This window comes from Pezoporus wallicus, unplaced genomic scaffold (genome assembly GCF_028554395.1).
Source record: "Pezoporus wallicus isolate ANWC-B61680 ecotype Strahan unplaced genomic scaffold, APGP_CSIRO_Pwel_v1 contig_818, whole genome shotgun sequence".
In the NCBI taxonomy this organism is placed as follows: Eukaryota; Metazoa; Chordata; class Aves; order Psittaciformes; family Psittacidae; genus Pezoporus; species Pezoporus wallicus.
In genome coordinates this window covers 2,579,496-2,606,450 of record NW_026636248.1, presented here as the reverse complement: position 1 = coordinate 2,606,450, position 26,955 = coordinate 2,579,496, and the positions used below count along the sequence as shown (strand labels likewise).

The following is a 26,955-nucleotide window of genomic DNA, read 5'->3' as shown; positions in this document are numbered from 1 at the left end:
AGATGTAGCAGAAAGCAACTTGACTTTCTTGCAGGTGCCCTGAGGAATGCAAGTGGCAATCACTAAGACCTATCTACTTAACTATGACTGTTTACACCATATAAAGAAATTCACTCTTATAATTATATTCAGAATTACAGAAAGCTGTTGCTGCTTTAAATTATTTGGTCTCTCTGGGGAAACTTCCGTCAAGCATAACAGCCTACATTTTTACTTTGTTAATTATAAAGCTGTGAACAAGAAAATGCAAGACCATCTCTTCTACTATTCTTAGTGTAATAGTAACTTCCTAAAATATTCCTGCCTTTATGAGTCCCGGTGGAGGATCTTTCTTTGTGGGGAGAAAAATCTACCAACCTATTGCATAAATGAGGAAATATATTCCAGATGTATTAAGCAAATAATCAATGTATATTTATAAATCTCTTATAAATGCCTGCACTTAGGTTATCTGCAGGTTGGTTCATGACTTTTTTTTTTTTTTCCATCTACACCATCCAAAACAGATGTTGTTTATTCTTTTGAAACATTAGCTTGTGCATTTTCTGCCAGGAAGGATAGATGAAAAATATTCTCTTCTCTTCTTTTGTGCTGATATGGAAGAGCAGCTGGGAGTCATGTAGAGTAATACTTTGGTTTTGCCTACTATTGACATCTTTCATGAAGATGAAAATTTTTGCACTGACCTCCTATTGGAATGTTTTTCAGAGTTGCTAAATAATCATAGAATCATAGAATAGTCAAGGTGTTACAAGGGTTTTTTTTATTGCCAAAGATATTTTCTCAGAGATCACAATTGGAAGATGTCAGAAAGGATCCATGGAGAGAAGCATTTTGTCTTGTCCATCTGGAATCCCAAACAGCTGAAGATCCTTGGAAAAGATTTGAGGCTTCCTCCAGCTGTGTTTGTGCCTTACTCATGGAAGTCAGCTTTCTTGCATTTCACGCTGCCGTTCAGTACATTCAAATTGCTTCTACCTCATGCTTATTACAATCCAGAGTAGCGGCTTGTGTGGATATATTTTCCAAGCTCATTTGCAGAAGGCAGGATTTGCTTTGTGTGGCTTATGATTTTCAGTAAGCATATCAAATACAGTCTTTTTCAAGGTTTTGACTTTTTTATGCTTTTTCACTGTTAACTGGTATAGAAGGTGGGGGTGGGAAGAGAAAGGAAAAAAGAAAAGGAAAAAAAAACCAGGAACACAAGATGTCCTAGGTTTCCTTGTCAATTCAGCTGGAGATTATTGACCTGTGTCACTTTATCTGTGGAGATACTCGAAATCCAGTTGGACCCATTTATGGGCAGTCAGCTGTAGCTGGCCCTGCTTTAGCTGGGGGGATTAGATTAGATGACCTCAAGAAGTCCCTTCCCACCTCAACCATTCTCTGATTTGGTGTGTTGCAGAAAGGTTCTTCTCTGAGGTTCTTCAGAGAATTCTGTCTTTTGGTGCTTTGATATTTGTATGTTCCACTGTGATCAGTTCTGCTGTTCTGTGAGATAATTAAACCATTATGGTCTTACTCCTAGAAGATCTCTGCAGTTATACTTCTCAGAGCATCATGAGTTCCAGTGATGCCCACTTGATGGGCACTGCAGGACTGTAGCTGAGCTGATGCCAAAAAGTAAACATTTGCTGATTTTTTTAAACCATCAGGCATATGAAACCAGAGCTGCTCTGATGCACAGCTGCTTTTTGTTGTGTCTGTGCTCCCCCGAAGCACAGCTGTTGGATGACACCTTATTGAACAGTAAAATCAGATCTCACAAATTAGAACCAGGATGGCTCTGGGTGCGGAGCATTTAGTGTTGGCTTCAGAAGTATCCCCCTAGCACCCTTTTGCTCTAAATTCATCAACAAACCATTGTCGTCACTCAGTTGAGCTTTAAGGTAGAAGGCCACAGAAAACTTACTACCAAATAAAAATTGATTAGTAATGATTTCGTGTATATATCTTGAGGGTGTGCCATAGTAACTCAGTCCTTTGAAGCTTGTAAGTGCTTTCTGGATGGTTGCTGAGCGCCAGATGGATTTAGCTGCTATTGTTGAAATAATCAGACCTGGCTTTTTTTTTGACAGGCACCATTTAACAACCTGAGTGATAGCTCTGTGCCTTTATTTCACCAGTGAAACCTATACTTATGATACCTTAAGAGACCACTGTAAGCTTTTGGGATACTTCTAAATCTTTATTGATTTTCACTTGTCTTACTTTTTATTAATCTTTTAGATGAGATTTGTAGAAGTGTTAAAGCAAATGTATCAACCATGGCAAATACATAGAAGAAGAGCTCCCTGGTGATATTGAAGACCCAAGCGTATGTTTCTTGACTCAGTCAAACAGTACCAAACTTGGTATCATCAGTGCTCTTCCTGCAACATAATATTCTTCTTCCTCTAATCGTCTCCTGGTATTATGTTCCTTTTCAGTATGGGCAAGAAGAGTAACTTTGCAATGCATATGAAACATAGAATTTGTATCTTCTCTTTTCAGTGGTAGCTGGGAGGAGTGGGAGATGTTTGCGTATAATCCCTTGGAAGCTTTTTGTCCAGATTTTACTCTGGTAGTCTTCGGGGATTTCTGACAGTCTTTATGGTCATAGAATACAGAGCAGTTTAAGGGCAGAGAATAGTATGTCTTCATAATTATTTGTGTGCCCTGCTTGAAGTGCAATTGTGCAAATTCACTTTCTTACTTGAATAATGTGGATTCAAAGAGAGGAAGGACTGTCTAAGGCAGACTTTGCAGTATTCCTGTTGTAGATTGTGACTGTGTGAATTTTGAGGCCAAAATACACGAGGATCAGCGCACGATTGTGATTCTGTGATATTGGCAGATTTGGCAATTTAAGATGGTCTACTAAAGCTGACATAGTGATGGATTTGTCTTGAGTTTAGTGATAGGAGCAGAAGCTCAGGGAATACCACACCAAGTTTTGGGTCACTGTAAGAGGCAGGTGCATTCTGCAGCCTTGCCGATGAGTAAATCTTCAAGATCTGTTTGCCACAAACAGGCTAGCTGTAGCAGAGGTGGCTGGTTTACCTTGGAAAGAATGAAGTGGGATAAATTATTCTTCCTGGAGCTTCCTATTGAACTGATTAGGCTAGAATTGGCAGCTGAATTAACTTGTTGAAGAAGTGTCGTTTGTACTTTTAGCCTTTGTGCACCATGTAGACATACTTGCAGTTTCTCTGGCAGCAAAACAAGGAGAGGAAAGGACTATTTTGTTGAGCTGAAAAGATTGTCTAAATGTAAATTGTAAATATCGACTAATGCTAAAACAAGGAATGAACAATGTGACTAGCAATTTTACTGAATTCAGCTTCCTCTCTGTGCTGTGATTGTGTTACATCAACTGTACGGAACTGTATAGCAGCTGGACCCTCGGTCTGCTGAGAATTTGGAGAGTGACAAAGCACAGACACTGGTCAAAGCTTTCTTCCATCTCCCCATGTTGGGGAAGGGGTTGGCACTGGCCTGTTTGTGCTCTTCTTGATTTGCTCTATGTGCTTACAACCCTTGAATTTTTTTTTTCACTTCTTTAAGGGTGAAGTTTTCCAAAGCCAGTCACCTGGCTTCTGATAAAAACTACAGCTTGGCAGGCCTGCTTTGTCTGGCCTGACTTTCTGAGGCTTTTATGAAATCCAAAATAAGGTGAATTTAAATGTGAGCTGAAATGTTGTTAAGAATGGGGTTGGATAACTTAAGGAGTTGTGCAGTCAATACATGTTTATGAGCAAACCTGTGGGAACACAATACTTCTGATTCTTCTACTTACACTGCAGGAAATTAGGAATAACAGCAGTGAAGGCAAGGATATTTGTGTGTGTGTGTGCACATGCATAGAAATTGAAATAAATAAGAACTGGGAAGATTTTTTTGCCTTTTTTTTTTATTATTACATTTGGCTGATGACAGGTTAGATCTCATCTGCTCTAAATTGGCAGAGCTTCATTGATGTTGGAGGAGCTTTTATACTAATTCACACCAGCTGAGCTTGTTATGCTGTCCAGTCTATGCAAGTGTGGAGTAGGGTTTTGTTTTGTTTTGTTTTTTTCCTTTATGTTTTTCATTCTGCTTTTCATCTTGGCTCATGTGCTTGGCAATCTTTTGTTCAGCCTCTCATGCAAGTTCCAGCTCTAGCCAATCTACTACATGTAAACTACCAGCTTGTTTCAGGGTAGAGCTTCTTTACATGAATCTAAAAGCATATTTATTTTGATTCTCCATTGCATAGATATGCAGAGGATTTATTTTAAATCCAAAATGAGGATTTGTTCTTTCCTATAGCTTTTTTCTTTCCTATGGAAAACAGATTAATTTTAATAGCTGAATACAATTCTGAGTAGGCAAGCCCTATTTATTTAATTTGATTTTTGAGGACTTAAAATGAATACGTGCTGATATATGCTGGTGGTGGTGATTCTTTCTTAGAGTTTGGCAGAAGAGCTTCTGTTTCTATTGTGACAACAAAAAGTAGGGAGGATTTACATTCATTCAAGCATCGCTATGCCTTAGAGCATATCCTGTCTTATCTCACTTGGGGATTACATGCATTTTGTAGAAAGCAAGCTTATGCAACGCATGCAAACTTCATGTGATAATTATCCAAGGACACCTTTATTAATCTGGTTATATTTTAATGGCTGATAACATTTTGAGTTGTTCAGGAAAGCAGGCAACCATGATGAAAACAGGCTCAGAAGCTAAAAACCTCTTATAATTATGTGCAACTGGTGCACAATACATCCTAGGAACTGACAAAGAAAATTAAATTGTGATGATTCTGTTGAGTTTATAATACTTTAATACCAAGTTGTGCTTGTGCAACTGTAATGATTTCGTAGTATTTTGTGGTTTGCATTCTTAAAGGTATGCAGATTTTAAACTTATGTTAACGAAAAAGAGATGGTGAAAGGAAAGTTAGCAGTTTTTGTACTGCAGCTGAGCACTGGTCCATCTTGCTGTTATATCTCATGACCAGTAATATTTGTATCAGAGAAACAGGTTGGAAAAACCTACAGTGGACAAGTGTGATCACCAAATATTGCACATATTTCTTTCTAGCCAGGAATGCTAAGCAGGTAGGTGACAAGGCAAAATTTGATGATACTTGTTTTCCTGTATTTACAGTATGTGGCACACTCACAATCATACATTCTGTTAAGGGTAGCTTTTTCATGTATGGCTAATTCTTGAGGTGTAGAATAAGGAAGTGTTATAGTCTCAATGTCTTCTGATAAAATGAACTGTTTAATTTTAAATGCATGTCTGTAATTCTTGTTTTTTTCTTTGTCAGAAGAAATTCCTCACAAACACTATGAGTAGGCAGTTGATTAGATGAATTGTTTTAAAACTGTATAATTAAGATACTGTTAACAGAGCATCATCATGTAGAATTTAATACATTTGGAAGTTCAAAAGCTTCATGAAGTTGGAGCAGAGTACAGAAACTTCTGTTTGAGTATATTCTCATGATTTGGACATCATTTCTAGAAATGAGTAATTCTGAGCTGTGTCATTCACTTAGTTAATGTTTTGGTTTCTTTGAGAAAATGATTAGTGTGCTTCAAATTCCATAATTTCTAAGACAAGGTTAATTGTAGTATTTCCCTAAGGCTTGATTTTTGCAAGAACTGTGCTATAAAAATGCATTAGTCTCTAGGCTGTGGCTGGTTCTTGTCCTTCACTCTGCACTGCTGCATCACTGTTGGAAAATTATTGTCTTTTATTGTTTAATTCCCTTTAGGTTCAAGATAAGCCAGATGGTGAGGTCGCTTTGTAGGGGAGTTTTCTGCTTGGCATTATGAATTTTCAGATCCCGTATTAGCAGTGGAGGCGTTGCAGCATCTAATCCCCTTTGGCTTAGTGTTACATACCTGTGAGTTTATTTGAGAATTCCTATTTCTTATATTTAATTTCAATGCAGACTCACTGCATGGTACAGAAACAGCTTCAAATGACAAATAGATACTTAAACATGGCATTACTAATTAGTATTTGGGTACCTTTACAAGCTTACATTCTCCTTTCCTATGGACTGTAATAACAAGAATATAGAAATGGGAAGGGAATTTAATCACAAAAGCAGGCATTGCTTTGTCTTGGTTTTGGTAAGGCATGTTGCACAGATCTCTAATTTGCTTTTTTAGTATATGTTAGGACATATCTTTTTATGCTTTTTTTTTTTGGTAACATAAATCTAGCTCCTGTCAGTGATGTGAAAGTTTCAGAACTAGAACTTTACTGAAGTCATAGCATCAAAGTCAAGGCAGCTGAACAACTGAGAGGACCTGGAGGTTTTGTTTATTTTCATCAGGATCTATCTGACTTGATTGAATGATGATGTATATCAGAATTATGATAGGAAGTATTGTTGCTGCTTTCTGAAATATTAAATTAAAATCCAAATAATTGTTTGTAAAGGTCTGAGGAAAGAAAGTAAAAGATACTATTTAGTATTACTTGCAACGATTGCATAGATTCTGTCGGATGTGAAGCTCAGCAGTTCACTGTTTTAGCTATTGCTATGTAAAATTTAGCATCTTTTGTAATTGTACATCTTGTATCTTTGGTAACTTGCAGGAACCCCTAAAATATCATGGTTTTATTTCATTGACTGCAAGGATCCCACTGCAATATTCTTCAGGGGGTGTGTGAATGAATGTGTGGAGTTTTGTTTTCTATTTTATATATATATATATATATATATATATATATATATATATATGAAGACCCTATTGAGTGATGGGTTGCAAGACTAAGAATTCTTTGAATGTATCATGAATTAATAGCCAGTTTCCATAACCTGTATGGCAGGAACTTGGTATGTCTTGGTATGGAACTTGGTATGAGCATCCAGAAATAAGGCAGTTCTTGAAGGAGATGTCAGAGCCACTCTGTTTCTCATCTATGTGGAATATTGCCATAATCCTAACAGCAGTGTTAAATGCAGACTAATTTGTCCACTGTGCCTTCAAATGAAGAAGTGTCCCATAAATGGCAAGTGACATTTATAGACATTCTTCTGATTGTGGTTTCATGAGGAAAGTAAGCCAGAAATGCTGCTTAAAATGTTGCCCTGTAAAAAGTGTGCAGTGTATCTACCCAAAATTACACATTTAAACATTCACAGCAGCAGGAAATGACAGGGAGTTTGAATGTAAATGACCTCAGAGTGTGTTAGTGTCCTAAACTATGACAGTTAGTTTAAAGTGTAACCTGTTGAGAAAGAATATCACACGGTCATGTTTTACCTCTATCTTTTTTTTGGCAATGATATGATACAGTCTCCCAAGCTCTAGCCTACTGAAATCCTATGTAATAGCTATACATGAGGTTCTCTGTTGAGATTAGTATTTTGGTCTTTTTCCTAGCTGAAAATTTCTCCTTAGCAAAGATGGAGCATCATTTTCCTACAAACAATTAGATGCGCGCGTGTGCACATACACGCACATGTAGGTTGGAAAGGTCTGTGGTCCAGCCCCCTGATCAAAGCAAGTACAGGTAAAACAGGTTGCCCAGGGCTTTGTTTAATCAAGTTTTTAATCTCGGCCCAAAAAGCCTTTAGCCATCTATCACTCCAGTAAAGCGAGCTGTCCCACCATTTCTATAGTCCCAGTGAGGTCATGGCTCTGCAACTGCACTTAGACATCATTTCTCCTGTTTGCTTCCCATGCTGCATGCATTTGTGTTCAATTTTCTTTTGCTTTTAGGAGAGAGGCAGTATTCCTAGAGCTATCTGTGCCACCTCTTAAAATGGCTGTGGGTTTGCATTGTCTTTATATTAGCAAGACCCCTTGCCCACCGGAGGCAAGGGTGTCAAGCCTCTGGTGGTAGAGTGAAGAGCAAAGTGATAGGATTTGAGTGGATTCAATCTTTATGTACAGCTATGCTAATACAACTCATATTTACAAATACTGTTATTCAGTAAGTTCAGTGGGTGTATGTAAATGTGTTCAGATATTTCTTTACAAAATGCACAATGTGCATCAACTGCTGAGAGCTGTTGTTGAAAGAATGACTTAGAAAACCTCCATTAAAATAAAATGCAAAGGAAAAAAAGAAGAAAACAACTTTATCCTTTCTACCTTAAATATATATATATAATAAAATGAAACTGCGTAGCTGGAAAGGGATTAAGAAACTTAAGATGTCTGTTAAAAAAATGAAATTATAAGGGGTGGAGAAAATCAAGAAGAAACAATTTCTATTGACTTGTTATTTCTTTTTTGGAAAACTCACTGAAAATTTACACAGCGACAAAATAACAACCTAATTAGTATCTGTCCTGTAAAAGCAAATGTTAATGTATTTCAGATTCTCTATTGACAAGTGGGACTGATATTCAAGATAGACTTCTTTAATAGAGAGCAGGGCAAAAATTACATGACACAGTTATGAGTTTCTATAGCAATTGCTGTCAATTTTCAAACTGTAAAGGAAATAAGATGTGATTAAAAACTATCTGTAGATTTATTTTCTAGGAAGACTCTTAATTATATTTCTGATAGCTATAAGAGACACAATTTACAAGAGAGTAAATCTTAAAAGCACAGTAGCCCCTTTATCTAGCCCTTAAAAAATTTCCCAGTGGAAAATGGCATTTCATTAATTATCATTACATAGGACTTATAGAATTAGGAGGTCTAACATTTCTTTTATCATTAATTTCTTTAGGTGTCAGTGACATTACCTTTCCAAAATTAAGTTTGATGCATAACGACAGATTAATTGCTGAATTAATTGCAAAAAAGGAACAGAAGAAAACCAGTGACTTTTTTGGGGCTCACAGCCCAGAAAGCCAACCGTATCCTGGGCTGCATCAAAAGGAGCGTGACCAGCAGGTCGAAGGAGGTGATCCTGCCCCTCTACTCTGCTCTCATGAGACCTCACCTGGAGTATTGGGTGCAGTTCTGGTGTCCTCAACATAAAAAAGACATGGAACTGTTGGAACAAGTCCAGAGAAGGGCCACGAGGATGATCAGGGGACTGGAGCACCTCCTGTATGAAGACAGGTTGAGGAAGTTGGGGCTGTTCAGCCTGGAGAAGAGAAAGCTGCGTGGAGATCTCATAGCAGCCTTCCAGTATCTGAAGGGGGCCTATAGGGATGCTGGGGATGAACTGTTCATTAGGGGCTGTAGCTATAGGACAAGGGGTAATGGGTTAAAACTTTAACAGGGGAAGTTGAGATTGGCTATAAGGAAGAAATTCTTTCCTGTTAGGGTGGTGAGGCACTGGAATGGGTTGCCCAGGGAAGCTGTGAATGCTCCATCCTGGCAGTGTTCAAGACCAGGTTGGATGAGGCCTTGGGTGAGATGGTTTAGCGTAAGGTGTACCTGCCCATGGCAGGGGGGTTGGAACTAGATGATCTTAAGGTCCTTTCCAATCCTAACTCTTCTATGAGTCTATGGTTCTAAAATAAGGGGATTTGAATTGCAGGTCTTCAGCTGAGCAAGAGAAAGTATTTTTCTTAATGTATTCATTCCTCCAGAAAGAAAAGCTTTATTTATTTAAATATTGATTCATTTAAATATTTTATCAGCAACTTAAAATACCATGTAATCAAAGCAGTAACTTTTCATTTATGTTGTATGTTTATCAGAATATTTCCGTTCATATAGTCAATGAGGAAGATATAAAACTCACTGAGCGAAGCTTGGACCTTTCCCATTGAGGTGCTGTGATACTCAACACAAGTCTCCCTATTAAACACTTGAGCAAGTCTCTTTCCCCACTAAGACAGTGGTCTGTTTTTGGTGCCTGTGCCCTGTGCATGGAACAAGGTGGTATTTAGTGAGGAACTTTCCCTTTCTGGCTGAAGTCTGTCTGTTTTGGTTTCTTTCTTTCCTGTTGTCTTCAGTGGGCTTCAGATTATATACTCCTGTAGTTTTGAGTCAACTTCTAGTCAAGTATAATTACATCCTTAACCCGTCTTATTTGCAGTTTTGACTTCTCATTGAAGGAGGCCATTTCTGGGAGGGGGGAGAAAAAAGACATACAAGAGGCACATAGCTGTGTTCAGTAAGTATTCTCTTTCTCAGAAGCTGTGCCTATAAGTAAGGTAGGGCACTGACTGGGTCAATGGTTTAGACACATTTATTCACAGGAGCTCATTTAGCTCTGGCTTCCTCTGGAAACTTGCAGTTAGTGTGGGCTCAATGACTTAGTGTGGTACTATGACTTGCAGTCAGCTAAACTTACCCAGTGTTCACCCTGAGGTGGGCATGGCAGTTCAGTCAAGGGCTGTAGGCATCCATCAGCTCCTTCCCAGGATGCAGAAGGCTTACCTCTATGCTGTGTCCCAGAGAGAGAGAGAGAGAAACCTTCTTGGTTGTAAAGTTGGAGTCCTGCAAGGAGCGTGGTAAAGGGTGGAGGCAGTTTAGGAGGCCGAGGGCATTGCTAAGTTTACTACATGTCCTGTGAAGGACTCCTGTCTGATTAAGTTTTCAGGATGATCATTCCTTTGTGGATGAATTGGGACTGCCAGGTGGAGGATCGTGTTCTTGGCAGCATCTGCCTCCCTGAGACAGTATTTGAGAAGCACAAAATGTGTGCCTTTAATGACAGCAGGAAAGGACAGTCAGTGCGCTTGAACACCGCTCTACTTTTTCTTCCTGAGTGCAAAAGTCCCTAGTTGAATGTAGGAATATCTTCTAACTTAAACTTTCTGCGTGTGGCCACTAACTGTGTGCTTTTTGTTCTGTCAGTGCCTGACTTGAGACGGTAGGGTCTGATTTACAGACCTATTGAGTGCTCACAGCTGCAGCTGTAGTAATGGGGAGCTGTACTTTGAACATTTAAACACCATATAATGCTTGGTGCTCAGGAACTTCAGGTCCCAGGTATCTCAGATGTGGAGCAAAATTAATAAATGCTTTTGATCTTAAAGTCTCTGTGCCCAAGTTCCCAGTCTTCAATACAGGAGACAGCAAATTTCCTCAACTCACCGAGATATGTGGAAGAAGTAAAAAGTCCTTAATATTTTTCAAGCATTTAAATACTGTGAAACTGAATGCTTCACTGGGAACCTCATAAAAGAAATAATGTGTCTTCAGAGCTCTGCTTGAATATTGCTCAGTGTGTGAGGTGCTTGGGGTACACATTCAGCAATGCAAGGAGCACGAGCAGTGATCATTAACCATTGCCTCTTCTCTGAGCTGAACAGAGCAGTCCTGTATACTTGTTTGTCTCATTGAAGATAGCATTGTAATGTATTTCTAAGAGGAGAGCATCTTAGTGTTCCTCAGGAAACCTTAATTCTAGCATTTCAGAATATCTGAATCTTTCATTGAAACACCAAGAGATGTATTAAGGCTTGCTTTTGTGGGACATTTCCTGCTTGCTTTAAATTGAAAACTGAAAAATAGAGATCTTCTGTTGCATATCATCACATTCTTATGAGTCATCAGTTCAATATAATTACAAGCTTTGTAGAGTAATTCTGTGTGTATATACCTTTATAATTATTACACATACAAAACACTAGATATAATTGAGACTTATGAACACTGTGGGAGAAACGTGACTTTTTTCAAGCCAGCATGGAAGTTGGAAGTGGCAGTCTTTCCCTTCTTTGGACATCCTTTCTGAGGAAAATCCCTCCTCCTTCAAGGCTAAATAAAGCTATGTTTTATGCTGTTGGTCCCTGTGTAAGGAAGTAAACTGTTCTATAGAATACATATACCTAGAGAGAGAGAGTAGTTACGGGGTTACCGTGCAGCCCATCCTTTTGCAGTGAGCATTCCCTTCATTTCTGCTCTTAATGGAATAGCTCTACTCACCAGCTGTAACCCCAGTAATAAATACATTGAGAGGTTCTCTGTGGGATGCAAACATGTTCACATAAGCATGTGTACAGCCCCAGCTGACATCATCAGTGTATCACTGACTTAGTGTAACATATTCATATAATATTATTCAGAGCAGCCCTGCACAGAAGGGCTTGGGAGTGTTGGTTGACGAGAAACTTAACATGAGCTGGCTTCAGTGTGTGCTCGCAGCCCCAAAAGCCAACCGTATCCTGGGCTGCATCAAAAGGAGCGTGACCAGCAGGTCGAAGGAGGTAATCCTGCCCCTCTGCTCTTGTGAGACCTCACCTGGAGTATTGTGTGCAGTTCTGCTGTCCTCAACATAAAAAGGACATGGAACTGTTGGAACAAGTCCAGAGGAGGACCACGAGAGTGATCAGGGGACTGGAGCACCTCCCATATGAAGACAAGCTGAGAAAGTTGGGGCTGTTCAGCCTGGAGAAGAGAAGGCTGCGTGGAGACCTCATAGCAGCCTTCCAGTATCTGAAGGGGGCCTGTAGGGATGCTGGGAAAGGACTCTTCATGAGGGACTGTAGTGATAGGACAAGGGGTAATGGGTTAAATCTTAAACAGGGGAAGTTTAGATTGGATATAAGGAAGAAGTTCTTTCCTGTAAGGGTGGTGAGGCACTGGAATGGATTGCCCAGGGAGGTTGTGAATGCTCCATCCCCGGCGGTGTTCAAGGCCAGGCTGGACAGAGCCTTGGGTGGGATGGTTTAGTGTGAGGTGTCCCTGCCCATGGCAGGGGGGTTGGAACTAGATGATCTTAAGGTCCTTTCCAACCCTAACTATTCTATGATTCAATGATTCTATATAATGTGGTGTAACACATATCCTGTGTGTGAGTGTCACGCCCTAGGCCAGTACAGGAGAGGTTGCCCATTGTAGGTGTGCTGTAGATATACTTCATACTATCAGAAGCAACTTCTTGCTTCTGAAATTGTGCTGACACAGACCTTTTGCTAATGAAAGGTGTGTTGTTAAGAAGAATCTCTTCAAGCTTCCAGAGAAAAACAAGTTTTGCCAGTTCACTCTGTTAGGGGCACATTGTTTTTGTTTAATAAGGTAATATTTTGGTTTTCATTTTAGCGAAGCATGTATTTCCCTGGATGCTTATACATACCAGGGAAGACAGTCTTGCATGGGAAGCTGGACATTTTGCTATTGATACAGTTTGCTAGGAAATGTCATTAGAGATAGCATAAAAGTGGGTTTTAAAAGTTTACATTGAAAGACTACATATAAAGTTAATTTTGAGTGTATAAAATAGCAGTGACATCTTGCCAAGATATCAGTCCCTGAGGGAAAAAGCAAGTTCTTGTAGGATTCTTTTCCTTTTCTGTTGATTTCGTTTACTGTAAGGTTGTTGTAGTCATGCTATTTTGCTAGAAAGAATTGCAGAGCATAATCTGCTTCACTGGTATATTTTATTGCTTGTGCATCTGTTTCCATCATGTTTTATGTCCCTTGTCAGCCACATGGCAAGAGTGGGCAAGAAGCCTCTGCAAAATGTACAGCTAAGGTGCTTCTATAAATTATTTCAAGGACTTGAAGCAAAACCTCTCTTTGTGTTTTTGGTTTTCTTTTTCCTAAGCTTTTCTTGTATAGTTTGTGCGGGGCTTCACAATGTTACATTTCTTCAAACTGCAGTACTGTAGAAGCTGGTGATACTGTATTATGTGAAACTCTGTCAACAAGTAATTGTAATACAATAAAATGTCGCTTTTTAAGAAATCATTATTTTTCATAAGTAAATGTGCTGCTGCCAGAACTCATGAATTTCAAAAAAATTAAAAAGTGGAGGAAAAAGATTTAATTTGAACTTTAAGGAATAATTACTTCCTCTTCAATATTTCTGCCACTGCTTCATACGGAAATAGTGGGTTAATTTTAAAAATAGTCACTAACTTAAATGTTCTACTTGTAGGAAAGAAGAGCACAGAGGTCTGGCTGTGATCCTGTAGTATTAGTGATGAATAAGATGATTTGAAATACGTTATAAATTAAACACAAGTGGCTATAGGCACTTTGTGCAGTGCAGTAAGAGGGAGGTAAGGACAGGAGAGTACTCAAAAAGTAATTTCCATTGTATTTATGTCATGTGAGTTCCTAAATCATGAAAGAGGTTACTAGAAATTCTGAAACTAATTAAAAGAAGTCTGAAAAAGAAATCTAAAAGAGAAATTGCTGTGAGGTGATTATTCCAAGATGAAAGATTTCCATTCACTTCCTTGTAATTATACAGGAATGCTTATTTCATGATAAAAATTGAAGCTGAAATGGGCACATAGGGTCAAATTTGTCTAATTTAAGTTACCTGTCCAAAAGTTAAGTGTTTTGTCTGTACATGTCTTATGATAGAGTGAATAATTATTTGTGATTCTCTCTACCCATTTACAGCAGAGCTGAAGGGACTGGCTTAGACCAGATACCTAGCACTGAGTAATGCTGAAGTAGCTAATGGCATCTCCCAGAATTATGCTTATACTCAGCATCTCCTTGCAGATATCTCTGCTTCTGCTGGAAGCCTCCTCAGATCCAAAGAGAATACATTAATAGACATCAGGTTGTTAATGACCAGCTATAATTTCAAAATGTGAACTGAACAGGATGGAGAACTCTTGCCTTGAGTGAAACCCTTCGGCTCCTGCCCTAGAAAAGTGCTGTTCCACAGTGTCACTGAGTGGCACAGCAGTGCTGTTCCACAGTGTCACTGAGCAGATGCAGGGTTAAGCACAGCTAAAGTCCTTTCCCAGGTGATGCAGTTTAAAGGGTTGTGGCCGCTTGAGAGAGGAAATGGAAGAGATTTTAGGCCCAGGGAGAAAAGCAGGTTGTGGCTCGCTATGCCTTTTCCTGAGGCACTGAATTGAGTTACCTGAGATGTCCATTAGTGCTACAGCTGTATACTTTCTATTTTATGCATGCCTTGTGTACAGAATGTACCAGGAGAACAGTTGAGCATCCATAGTTATATTATAGGTGCAAATAAAGATATTTGCAGGTGGCCAGGTTGCCAAATGCCAGCTGGAAACACTATAGTTGGGAGCAGTGTAAAGAGAACACCTAAACTGTCCTTTTGTGATATGGTCTGCAAACCCTGCTTGGTAGTCATATAAAGTACTTACTTTCTGTAATATATTTCAAACATATCCATGGCTTTGAGTAGCATGAGACCTATTGACAGAAATCATTTTGCCCAGGATCATGCAGTGGTTGAATTTTTTTGGATGGGAGATCAATAAGCAGACATGGCTTGGGAACACAGTCATGCTTTGAAGAGCCCTCTGTGGCCGAAAGTGAGAAATGTCCTTCAAACTGTTGTAGCACAGGACTGGTGGAGTAGTTCTCTATAAAGAAAGGAAAATGGGTGAGTGCTTCTGAACAAAGATTTTTCCAGCCTGTGCTATATAACAATACATTTAGGTATGCGTGGACCTTTCATGTTGTGATTTTGGAAATAAATTAATTGTCTGTACCTGGAACCTTGTCAAAACTGCTGTGTAACACTATAGTGGGATTATAGTGGAGTTCATTGTGCTGGAGTATATATGCTGCACTACAGTATGAAATCTCTTTATAGCTTTACCGTCGGAATGCTGAACTACTCTTGACAGAAAGATTTTGAAATTCAGTGTTTTACATTTATTATGTCTCCTACCTCCATCATTCTAGGAAAGGAAGGACTATTATCCCAACCCCAGTAATAAGGCAAGTGATGCCTATGTGATCATGAGGTTTTTCATTAACTTCTCCCAAAGAATGAGCTTGTGGCAGAAGAGCATAGTTGTTAAATCATAAACCTTATCTGTCTATTAATTTTACATATTATAGAGCCAAGCCCCAGTCATGAGCCCAAGGCTTTTTTATGGTAGGTAGGTACTGTAAAAATGTGAAATGTAATGTCATTTCCTACCTGTAGAAGTTGAATTTACTGTGTACTGTCAGGCTTTCAGAGTAACCATGAGATTGTGCTGCTATCAAATGAACACAGTTTTAAACCTTTCGTTATATACAAGTGTCCTGCTCTTCTGATTTTTTAACAAGATATCAAACAGATGCTAACAGCATCCCATGCTATGATACATAAACTGCTTCCTCTATATCTTTTGAGGATATCTTCGTCTCTTGGAGATTGTATCACATTTTGATGGAGTTTTAGTACTTGTTCCTTGCTCTGCCTGTTGAAGAAAAGACGATTTCGTAAGACACCAAACAGTCAATTTGGTGATAGTGCAGTTTTGCCAAGAAAGTTGCATCTGGGGGCAATGAATACATATGGAGTGAATTTGTCCGGCTGTATTTATACCCCTGAAAGAAATGTGATTCATAATTGAATTTTTGAACTGTCCTGTAGGCTTGGTCTTTCTGCCAAGTGACAGCCCCTCATGTGTTTTTTATAGCTTTTTATTTTTTCAAATCTACATGGCCCCAATGTCTGGGGAGGTTTAATAGTATTAAAAGATATTAAGAAATCCAAAACCTCAAAATCCGACTTAGCCTGAATTAACAAAACAATATGAAAAAAAAAAAAGGGAATTTGCTTTTACGTACGCAGAACAAAAAGAGCCCGCAGGCAGAGCCAGGGGAAATAGAGTGAAGGAGTCCATGCATTTTTGGCTCTGTGATGTAAATTAGGACTGTAGCAAATTGCACTGTCCTCCATGGAGAATGTCCAACCCTGGGCTATGCAGGGAAAAGGAAAAAAGCCTCAAAAACTAAGCAAGCCATTTGTTCAGATTTGTATGCTGAAGTACAGAGGAAAAGGAAGACCATATACCATAAAAGGATAGTTGATGACTAATATCCTTGTTTTTCTTGGGAGTTAAGTGGATACCTTATCTCACATAATTTGAAAGGTTGAATGTTATTGCAGTGTATGTTAATGAACTTTGAAAAAGTATCTGAAGTTTTAAATAAGATTCTGTTTAATAGTTTTGTCACTGATTTTGTGAATACTTAGGAAGGTTTGTGGGAATGGGAGATGTGGACTCGGGCAAAGATAGCAAGATGGAAAGGAGTAGGGGAGGAGGACTGAGGAATTTTGCAATTTCAAAAGCAGAATGATAAAAGAATTGGAAACCGAAAGTATCAGTCCCAGGTGGGGAAAAAATAGGGAAAGTTCCTCCTTGTTTCTTTGTTTCGCTCTTTCCTCTGCTTGCTAATCTGATTTTCCTGCCCTCTTCTGCTCCAGTCACACCCAGGAAACGTTTTCCTCACAGCTGTTTGGCCTGGTGAAATATTGGTAAAATGGTAGAATTTGTTACTTAACATATTAGAAGAAAGTTGAATCTGGCTTCCCCAGACTGAAATTTTTTAATAGGCTGTTCCTTCAGTGTGTACCCAGCTATTCTGATTATGGAACAAAACCAAACATACATATTAAAACCTTAATCAAAGCCTTTAAAGTTCTTTTGCTTAGTTTTCAAGTGGAGCAAACAGAACAGATCGGTCTGACCCAGGAGACAAAGCTGTGGTCTCAAAGTGACTATTATTGTTAGAAAACTATTTCACATGCGAGATTTAGAAAGATAAGTTCTTTTTCCACAGAATAGGCATAATTGAATGTTTACTTCTTTTCTTGAGTTCTTGAGGAGTGGCTTACTTAGCATGCATGGTCTGAAAGCCAAGTCCTTATTTTAGGAGGTAATTTAAACTGAATTGCACACAAGAGCCTGGATACATCAGTTTAACAGAGTTAGAGAATAATATGACAATCTTGGTTTTGCTTTTGCTGAAGAGAGAAATTCAGAAGGAAACCTCAGTATGCTTTTTGGCCCCAGGTGCTTTGAATCCCAGCCAGCTGACCTTGCACTTTCAGAAGCCCTTCTGTATTAGACTGACACCTTAGTCTGGGGTTTGTTAGTTGATTGGGTGGTTTGTTTGTTTTCCATGTAAAACCTTTAACTCCTAACATACAGGAGCTTTAACTGAAGTAGGAAATAATTTTAAATGGCTTATTTTTAATTCAGGTAAACATGGTTTACCTCATTGCTGTGGCCCTCATGTAGAATGTGTATTCCTGGTCTCTTAACGACAAGTAAATACTTCTTTTGCAGAAGCTGTTTTTGAAGCCTTGTTCATAACTGCCCATTAGTCACACGGAGCTCAGATGTGGGCATAGGTCTGTTTCAGGAATTTCTGATGGTTTGTGTCAGGCCAGATGTTCACTATGTCTGTAACTTATTTTCTACACATTTTAAGACACTGATTCGTTTTATAAAACATGTGTAGTCTGTGTATTCTTGAGAATCCGTTCACCCTTCTTCACACCATTTTAGTTCCTGAATTTGCTCCATAAACAGGCATGGTTTGGTCTGAAAAAAAGGAGATCAAATTCAGGTCCCATAGGCTTCTGGAATTCATCCCGGCTTTCAGCTACACACTTTGGGTATATTAATTTGGGGGCATTTTGTGAAAAACATGTTGTATACAGGCTGTTGTATGTTCCTGACTTTCCATCTGACTTTCCTGTCTCCATCCAAGATCAAAACTTCATTTCTTTCATTTCTCAGTAGCTGCTGCGTATAACAATTTGAAGACCCAATTTAGGCTCTACTGAAAGAAAAATTTCTTTATTGGCAGTTTCATAAGAGTAGCAGAAATTGTTAAGTAAAAGCCAGCATGAATACAAAAATAAGTGTGACTGAAGAATATAATAAAAAAGTTTTGTCAACCTGTTCCTAACACTACATTGCAAAATATGCCTTAAATATCTTGTACAGTGCAAAATGTCTTGTCTCACAGTCCTTGAGAAGGTTAACATCTCTGTCTGTGGGTATTTCCAAGGATTCAGTGGGATATAATGCGTGAGTTCTGGCAGGTCATTATATATATACCTCAGTGAGTAATTACAAAGCTTCCTGTCCTGATTGACCCAATTTAGCTTTCATTTAACAGCATTTTTTGGAAAATGGCTTGATTGGTCTACATTTAAGTGTAAACTGATTCATCTGGGCTCAGAGGTGAAGAGCAGGTCAGTATGAGTTCTCAAGGAAGATAAGGACTCCTGAGCAACCCTGTAAGACACAGCTGCAATGCTGCAACCTCCTGGAGTCAGATTAGACTGTCTCAGCCCCTCTGTGGGAAGCCAGACTGTTTCATCCTTTTATTTTCTATCTTCGGCTACCTGACATGCAAAACTTCCAGCAATTTTCTTCTGGTGGGTAGTCAAGTTTTTCATGTGAGGCAGAAGGAGCTTGGCAGCATACAAACCTTTGAGGGCCACTTGGGGAAAGCTCATGTATTAGGAAAGCTTTATCCATTGGGCTGTGTTATTTCAAGCAGTGATACTATGATTGCCCCACCAGGTCCCTGTAATATACTGCTTTGGCCACGTCTTCTTGTCAGAACCTCAACCTGGATTGTGCTGCGTTTAAAGCTATTCTGTGTTTGTTTTTTCTGTCAGGTTGGCTTACACTCACTTGGCTTCTTTACATATTACTTGTGAAAATTCAGTGTATTTAAACATATGTATGTATGTGCTGTGAAAAGCTTTGGGTTGCTCTCTCACTTAATGGGGTCATTAGCTGCACATTTAACTTCTAAGTCATAGAATCATAGAATCATTAGGGTTGGAAAGGACCTTAAGATCATCTAGTTCCAACCCCCCTGCCGTGGGCAGGGACACCTTACGCTAAATCATATCACCCAAGGCCTTGGAGATTTAAAGCAGCCCTGCGGAGAAGGACTTGGGGGTTTTGGTTGATGAGAAAATGAACATGAGCTGGCAGTGTGTGCTTGCAGCCCAGAAAGCCAACCGTATCCTGGGCTGCATCAAAAGGAGCATGACCAGCAGGTCGAAGGAGGTGATCCTGCCCCTCTACTCTGTTCTCGTGAGACCTCACCTGGAGTATTGTGTGCAGTTCTGGTGTCCTCAACATAAAAAGGACATGGAACTGTTGGAACAAGTCCAGAGGAGGGCCACGAGGATGATCAGGGGACTGGAGCACCTCCCGTAAATATGCTTGAGTCTTGTTGAGTTCCTCAAGGTAGTTCTTAGCTGCTTTAAGTCAACGCTACATTGACTTGGAGCTTTACATGTAGGAAGTTGGAGAAGAGATCAGAGACAACATTAACTGAAGATGCAGAGTGCAGTGAAGATTTGATACTGCTGATTTGAGGAGGAATTCTAATTATCTGGATTTTCCTTTCTTTTTCCTTCTTATCGTCTCTTTTTTTCCCTTCTCTCGCTCTCTCTCTTAATAGGGGGAATTCTTCAATGATATGACTTCGTGGACAGTTGAGAAGTTTATGGTCTGAAGGCTGATAATCACTCAAGAATCACCCAAAAGACAAGTTCTGTGACGATGTGTTTATTCATAGCTCAAATAAAATGCTTTGAGCTGCTAGACAGATAGCTGTGTAAAGAATTTTTTGTCTGCTACAAGGTGCAAAAACCTGTGATGTGTTTCAGTCCTTCTAAAACAAAACAACACCCCCCAAAAAAAAGAAAACTCATAAAAATTGCTGATATAAAATCAAAACATTAATTGCAGAATTAAAGGGCATAGCAAACGCATTTGGGATAAAGTGTGAGGAAAAAAGAGTTACAGTGAAAACCATTCTTATATCGAAGTATTTAAAAAACATAAATGTTGAATGTAAAGCTTTGCTTATCAGAATATATACCCATTCTGTCACATCCTTTTTTTTTTCACCCTTGTCCAATCTACCAGTAATCATCAGTAATATGGGGAAGGAGGATCATCACCCCTTATCATGTATACTTAAATGAGCATCAGTGAATTAACACTGATGCTTAACCTGGCATCTTTAAGTTTCAGATTTAATGCCTCTGTTGAAATTAAGCAGTGGCCATTCAGAACCCTCATGGATATTGCTTCAGGTGCTCTACTTTACCTCCGGAGGAGGGGGTGGATTGTGTTAATCAGTCTACAGAAATACCTGTACATATATGAAAGTCTGGCACTTTTGAAATGAATGTGAATTTTGTTACTGAAGTAGGAATTGATGGTCTAAGAAAGACAAGCTGGAACTTTGGGGAAGCAACACCATTGCGATGAATTATCTTCCCTTCATAGCCATAAAAATATAATTACATTTACATACTGGAGTAGGGAGAGAAATAGTACTTTCAGCTTGGAAAAGAAACAGTTTATGGTTTGCACTTTGAAGTCAAAGCTCAAAATCTTTCCCAAACACAAATTGCAATACATTCTGTGTAGTCACTATCCTTTCTCTAAAAATAAATCAAAGTAGAAAATCATGCAGTTCTTCTTGTAATGTAGCACTGATTGTAAGTTTCCAAGGTCCGGTTAGCTCAAAGTCTGTTGGTTCTTGTAAGTGTATTAGTTTGAGCAGCTCTGCTATAAGGTAGCTTTTGAGTTCACACCTCAGTCCTCTATTTCTTAGGACTTCCACAATTCAGTTGATAAATTGTCTGCTTTCAAAGGTCATAAAGTGCAAAATCGTGCCTTTGATCACTTGAGAAGGGACAAGGCAGAATATCCAGACTCCTCTGGGAAGGACCCTTACAAAGTTGACCACATCCCTGTGGCAGTGCAATACTGTTGAGTTTGCAGATGAGACACAGAAAGGTTCTGCTGAGGGCTTGATTTAACAGGTAAACAGGCAGGTTCAGATTGAATTAAAAGAATCCAAGTGATGACTGTGTCTCTTTTCCCAAGCTTGTTATGTCTGCCACTATTTAAACAGAACTCTGGACTGTTCTGTCTCAGCATTGAATGTGACAGCATACCTCAGGATGTCATCAGCACTCAAATAACAGGAGCTCTCTAATTTCTGATAGCAAAGACGGGTCAGAAAGTAGACTTCTGCCTCCAGCCTCCTGCATGATGTGGGGAAACTGCTGAGTTTGAAGTTTCTGAAATATTAGAATTTCAATTGATGCTGGGGGAGGCACGTATGGCCTTGGTCTAGATGGATAGCTATGAGATACACAGTCACATTATATGACTCAGAAGCACGCTGCCACTGCTGAGGGTGCAAAGTCTGTCTCACATGCAAGCATCCTTTCAGCATAAGTCCGTTTAAGCATCTGTTTAAGTTTTAAAAACCTCTGAGCCTTTGCTTCTGGGCTCTCAGCTTATTTCAAAATCAGTAGGATGGTGGCTAAACTTGGAGTTGGTTCCTGGTGTTGAAAAAAAGTCCCTGTGTAATGACTCAGTGTTCCTTCCCTGTAAAGAACAGGAAGGAAGGTATGAATATTTACTTTCCTGATGGAAATGTCACGTCATTAATACCTGTATAGCTCTTCTGTATCAAATATTCTTGCCTTTCTATATTTAGTGGTGCATGAAAGGAGTCTGTTGTGTGTGGGAGCAGTGGCTTTTCCCATAGGCAGCAGCCCAGGAGTTTCCTGGTTGGAGGTGTGATATTAATGGGACAGTGCCTCACATCCCACTGCTCCGTTTCTTCCAGGTGCCTCAAAAGAGGCAATTTTGATCCTCTCCAGTGTTGGTAATGATGTTAGTGCTGCATAGGTTTGGTGTAGTCTGTTAGCCCAAATGAAATATTCTGAATAGGGAATCTGTGTTACATGCCTTATAAAACAACTGATGTGGAAGTGCTCAGCTCTAAAGATAGTAAAGGGAAGTGGTGTATAGCATTATGCTGCATTTCTCAAAGCCTGTCTGAAACTTTGGACACAAATTGCCGAGGGTGCAGCTTTATTTTATTACCACTTTTGGTTCCTGGATTCAGTGGTGTGCCCTGTCTTGCTGCAGTTTTTGATGAAAGTAGGATCTTTTCTGTAGCATTTAGATCATTCATTTGGCAGTTACTTGGAGGCTTTTCTGTCTTGCCACTTCACCTTTTTTTTCTTGATAAATAACTGAACATTTTATCTGCAGTTTTTCATGTTGTGAACTTATGCTCTTAAATTTTCACGTGTCTGTTTGTTTATTGCAGCTGGTGCTCGGGATAAAATTGGCTGGGCATTTGGCTTGGGTTTGGAGAGGCTGGCCATGATCCTGTACGATATCCCTGACATTCGACTGTTCTGGAGTGAAGATGAACGCTTCTTGAAACAGTTTGTTGTGCCTCATATTTGGCAAAAAATAAAATTCCAGGTAAAGTAATGTATATATGATAATAATTTTCTGTCAGTAAGGAGTGTGTTTGGCCCTAGAGAGTATCACATAATTAAAATTCTGTGCCATTAGCAGATTAGGTTTTTATGCAACAGCTTTACAGCTATCAAGATTCTCTGATATACTGCAATAAAATTCATCTTTTGATACTAACATTTTTTTTCCCCAGATAGTGTTGTGGGTTGCTGCTGATACCCTGTGGGTATTTCTGTTCTGAGTAATACTTAAGCATATATTTTACTTTTAAATACGTCCACAATAGGGATTTATTTAGGCCTGTGTCTGGTTTGGGTATATTCTTGAACTGTGTCCATAATTCTGTTTCATTATAAAAATGTGTCTGATGCATTCAAATACCATAACACAATCCAAAGTTTTCCCATTGCTTTTATTCTACATTCACCAAAGTCAATGTGAGTTGCGTTGTTAAACTTTGGCTCAGTATTTTATGAATGTGCCTCACCATCTTCAGTATGTCAGCTCTTTCGTTCAGGTGATAGTGGGGGAAGAATGCAGGCTCAGCTTATATTGGTTTTGTAACTCCTCTACTGAGGTGATTTTTGTAGTTAGTAACCTTGTTGTACTTTTCAGAAGTTGCAAAGTAATCAAGCCTAATGGGATTGAGAGGCAATGCTACTTCCATAATATTCTTTAGCATGAGCACGGGAAGGTTCAAGTCAGGTGGAATCACTGGTCTTTGGGGCAGTTGAGCTGCACAGCTGTGTAGATGCTTGCTGAAGTCTGAAGTGCTAAAGCAGCAAAACACTTTTTGCTGCTGTCTTTTACCATTTTACTTGCTTTATGAACGGCTTGATTATGGTTTTTAGAATCAAAACTGTAAAAGGGGAAATCAGCAGTGACAATGCATAGATGATTTTTGAGTAGTCTTCACATCAAATCAATAGCAGCATCTATTTTTTAACTCATGACTGCTGGCACATTTTTTCTCATAGATTAAAAATTCAGAGTAGTGTTTGATAGGTTTGGGGGCTGGGTTTGGGCTTTTTTTTGGTTATCGTTATGGTTTGGTTTGGTTTTTTGTTGGTTTAGGTGTTTGGTTTGGGGTTTCTTTGGGGTCATTGCGGTATTCAGGTTGTAGTTATCACTTACAGAAAGAAAGCAGGTTTTTGCCACTGTTCCTAAAGGTGGGTCTGACTGTAGATTTCCCTAATCTCCTACAGAATGTTTGTTGTCCTTTTCAAGAAGGAGTGCTCAAGTTGTCTTCTTTTCAGCCCTTATCTTTCTGTTTGGCTTTGCTCCCAAGGAGCACAGATTGTGGCTTGATTTATAGATTTCATATCTGATGGAACTGAGATGAGGTTTCTTGCTTACTTTAAGATTGTGAATCCAAGCCTCAAATTGATATTTGCAGTAGACTGGGGTTTTGGGGAAAGGCCCAGAGTGTCAGAATAGAATCATAGAATAGAATCATAGAATGATATGGTCTGATGTTAAAGAGGAGCCAAGGAGAGGGCTAGGTGTCTGGCTTCTGTAAGTTGTGTATCATTTTCATGTTCAAGCTTTGGATAAAGTCATGTATAGTGAACCAGTCTGAAGATGACAGAGGCATAGGTTCCTGTGGATAGACTCAGAGGAAAGGATACAGTTCCTATGAAGCTAAAAGTGAAAGAATTTTTTTTCTCTCTTGGGTTTGGTTTTTTTGTTGTTGTTGTTTCTGTTTGTTTTGGTTTTTTTTCCAATTGGTGCTGTTTGGTAACCTTAGCTGCCAGGACTCACTAGAAGCACGTGGGTTTCCACTGTTTTGTAACTGTATGATCAATAGAAGAGTGGTACAAGGTCTTGGTAGGTCTTTAAGCATTATTTCTTGCTGAGCAGTGTTGGTTTCAGCTGGCCTTGATTCAACTCTGAATAAGGACGAAAGTTCTACAACCCAAAACTGATGCTGTAGAGAGAGTCATGAAGTTGAGGCTTGTTGTCTGAAATACATTCTTAAGTAATAACATGAATCAAGATGCAATAGGTAGGGGGACTTCAAGGAAGAGAAATTGTCAGCTGCCACTATGCTCTAATTTGCACCAAAGGGAAAGATAGAGTAATATTACTGGGCCATTACCCACTGCTTTATCACATTAATATGTTGGCAGATGTCATATCCCAACAAATAGGCCAGGGAAAAGTATACAGATTGGGAGAATGGGGGGTATGGGAGAGGGGCAGTGGAGGTGGAAAGATGGATTATTTTCAATCTTTTCTTTCTCTCTTCTGAAGTGATGATATGGCCAATGTTTTAAAAACAGATTTTTGCTCTGGTATTAAGCACTTCCTAGGAACCAGTTTTGGTTTGGTGGGTTTTTTTCTTTTTTTCCTCTTTCCCCCCTCTACTACTCTCTCTTTTAGCACATACATATTCTCACTCCACTTTGATTTCCCATCTATATATATCTCATCCCATAGAATATTTCTTCCTAACTCTTAGTTTATATTTTTCCTCTTGGTCTCTGAATATAAAAGACTAGAGGCAAGCTTGGTTTTTTGTTTAAAAAGAAGCCTGATCCAGGTTTCTTTTTGTATGTTACACGGAACTTTTTCGAGCTTAATACTGTACATACTTCTAGTACAGACTGGCATTACTTTTTAAAGGGTTAATGACCCTTAAGATGACAATACTGTCAAATAGTCTATGATGCCACCTTAAGATCTCAGATGATGGGAGTTACTAAACCAGTTTTTCTTTATTCTGTGTTATTTTTCAGGTATGCTGTAAAACCAAGGTAGCAGACCTTCTGCACCTGCCTACTTTCTGAAGAGTCAGAATTAATGAATCACATGGTTTATTCATATCATATTTAACAGAAAACTTTTAGCCTGTCTTCCAGTGTTGATGTTGTAAGAAATCTCAGTGGGTACTAAAAAGTGTCAGATTTTCTGCATGCAAAGCCATGCAGTACTTTTCAGCCTGACTGAACTGAGCCAAGACAGACCAGGTGTTTTGAGAGCCTTTCATTACATAAATTGAATTCAGCAACCTCAGAAGGCCTGGATAAATGTCCATCCTTTATGTGCTTAACAGAGGTAGACCTCTCAACCTTTGGATACTTCCCCCATCCTGTTTTATAATCTGAATATTATCCACCAACATAAGTGTTTTTCTTTCTGTTCATGAAAATATTTTTCAGATATATTAGGTCCACTACACAGCAGTAGCCTTTAATAATACCTGAGCTAAGAATACTCTTGTTCAGAAATGGATTTAATTGGAGCATTTTCTTGGGACTTAAAGTTTATGTTTTGAGCCTTTTTAATAGCATGAATGTGTCAGACTTTTCCCTGTGTCATCAATACAGGCATGCAGATTTCAGTAGGTCAAAAAGATGCTGGGAAAAGCTGACAGTGCTTGTACCATTGTGGCCAGTCAGCACAGCAGTGTTAGAGTGCTGCTCCCCATGGATCAGATTATTGCATTGATTTGGATTACCAAATCACGCTGGCTATAATTTGACACAAGTCACAGCAGTGTGGGGGATCAGAGGCTGGTAACCTGCCTTAAGTCACTTGGGTAGGGTTTCTGCTCAGGCTGTGAAATGAAGGGCTGAGGATGGACAGAGCAGGAAGGACTAAGCACCTGCAAGATGCAGTGTAATAAAACAAATGGCTTGTATCTGATCTAGTACGCTTTGTTCATCATACTTTCATATAACAGCTTTCCAGTTCATGCTGAGCCAGCATTCTTACAAAAAGATGTGTCCATGGGCTGACAACGTTCAAAAAAAGGTACAAAAATGAAATGACATTTAGGGAAGGAAGGCACTCACAGTTCAGATGAAGCGTGGTGGGCCCAGAGGTGTTGATTAAGACAAATGGGCTCTGGCAGCAGGATGGCTCCTGGAACCTCCATCATTTTACTGCCACAGCAAGTAAGCGGCATGTCACGTCAATAGGCTGCTGATACATTCTCTCCTCACAAAGTCACTTTCATTTGATGCTGCTGGCGTCTGGTGGCTGCTGCTGTTTTAAATAAGTATTTTGATTGCAGATGAGCCTTGTGGCCTGGACTGAGGTCAAGCAGAATCATGTTTATGCTGTTCTAAGGGAAGCATTGGTACAGAGGAAAT

General features: G+C 39.2%; 1 protein-coding gene across 9 annotated transcripts in view; it reads left to right on the top strand.

Moving 5' to 3' along the window:
- FARS2 (phenylalanyl-tRNA synthetase 2, mitochondrial) overlaps window positions 1–26,955 on the top strand; it is a 245,703-nt gene that overhangs the window by 123,762 nt on the left and 94,986 nt on the right. For all 9 annotated transcript variants that reach the window (XR_008970901.1, XM_057399311.1, XM_057399308.1 and 6 more), the window contains one exon: window positions 22,701–22,861. Coding sequence is in view for 8 of the 9 variants with exons in the window: in XM_057399311.1 (XP_057255294.1) it covers window positions 22,701–22,861 (161 nt within the window). In the remaining variant the exon portion in view is untranslated. The remainder of the gene's footprint in view (window positions 1–22,700; window positions 22,862–26,955) is intronic.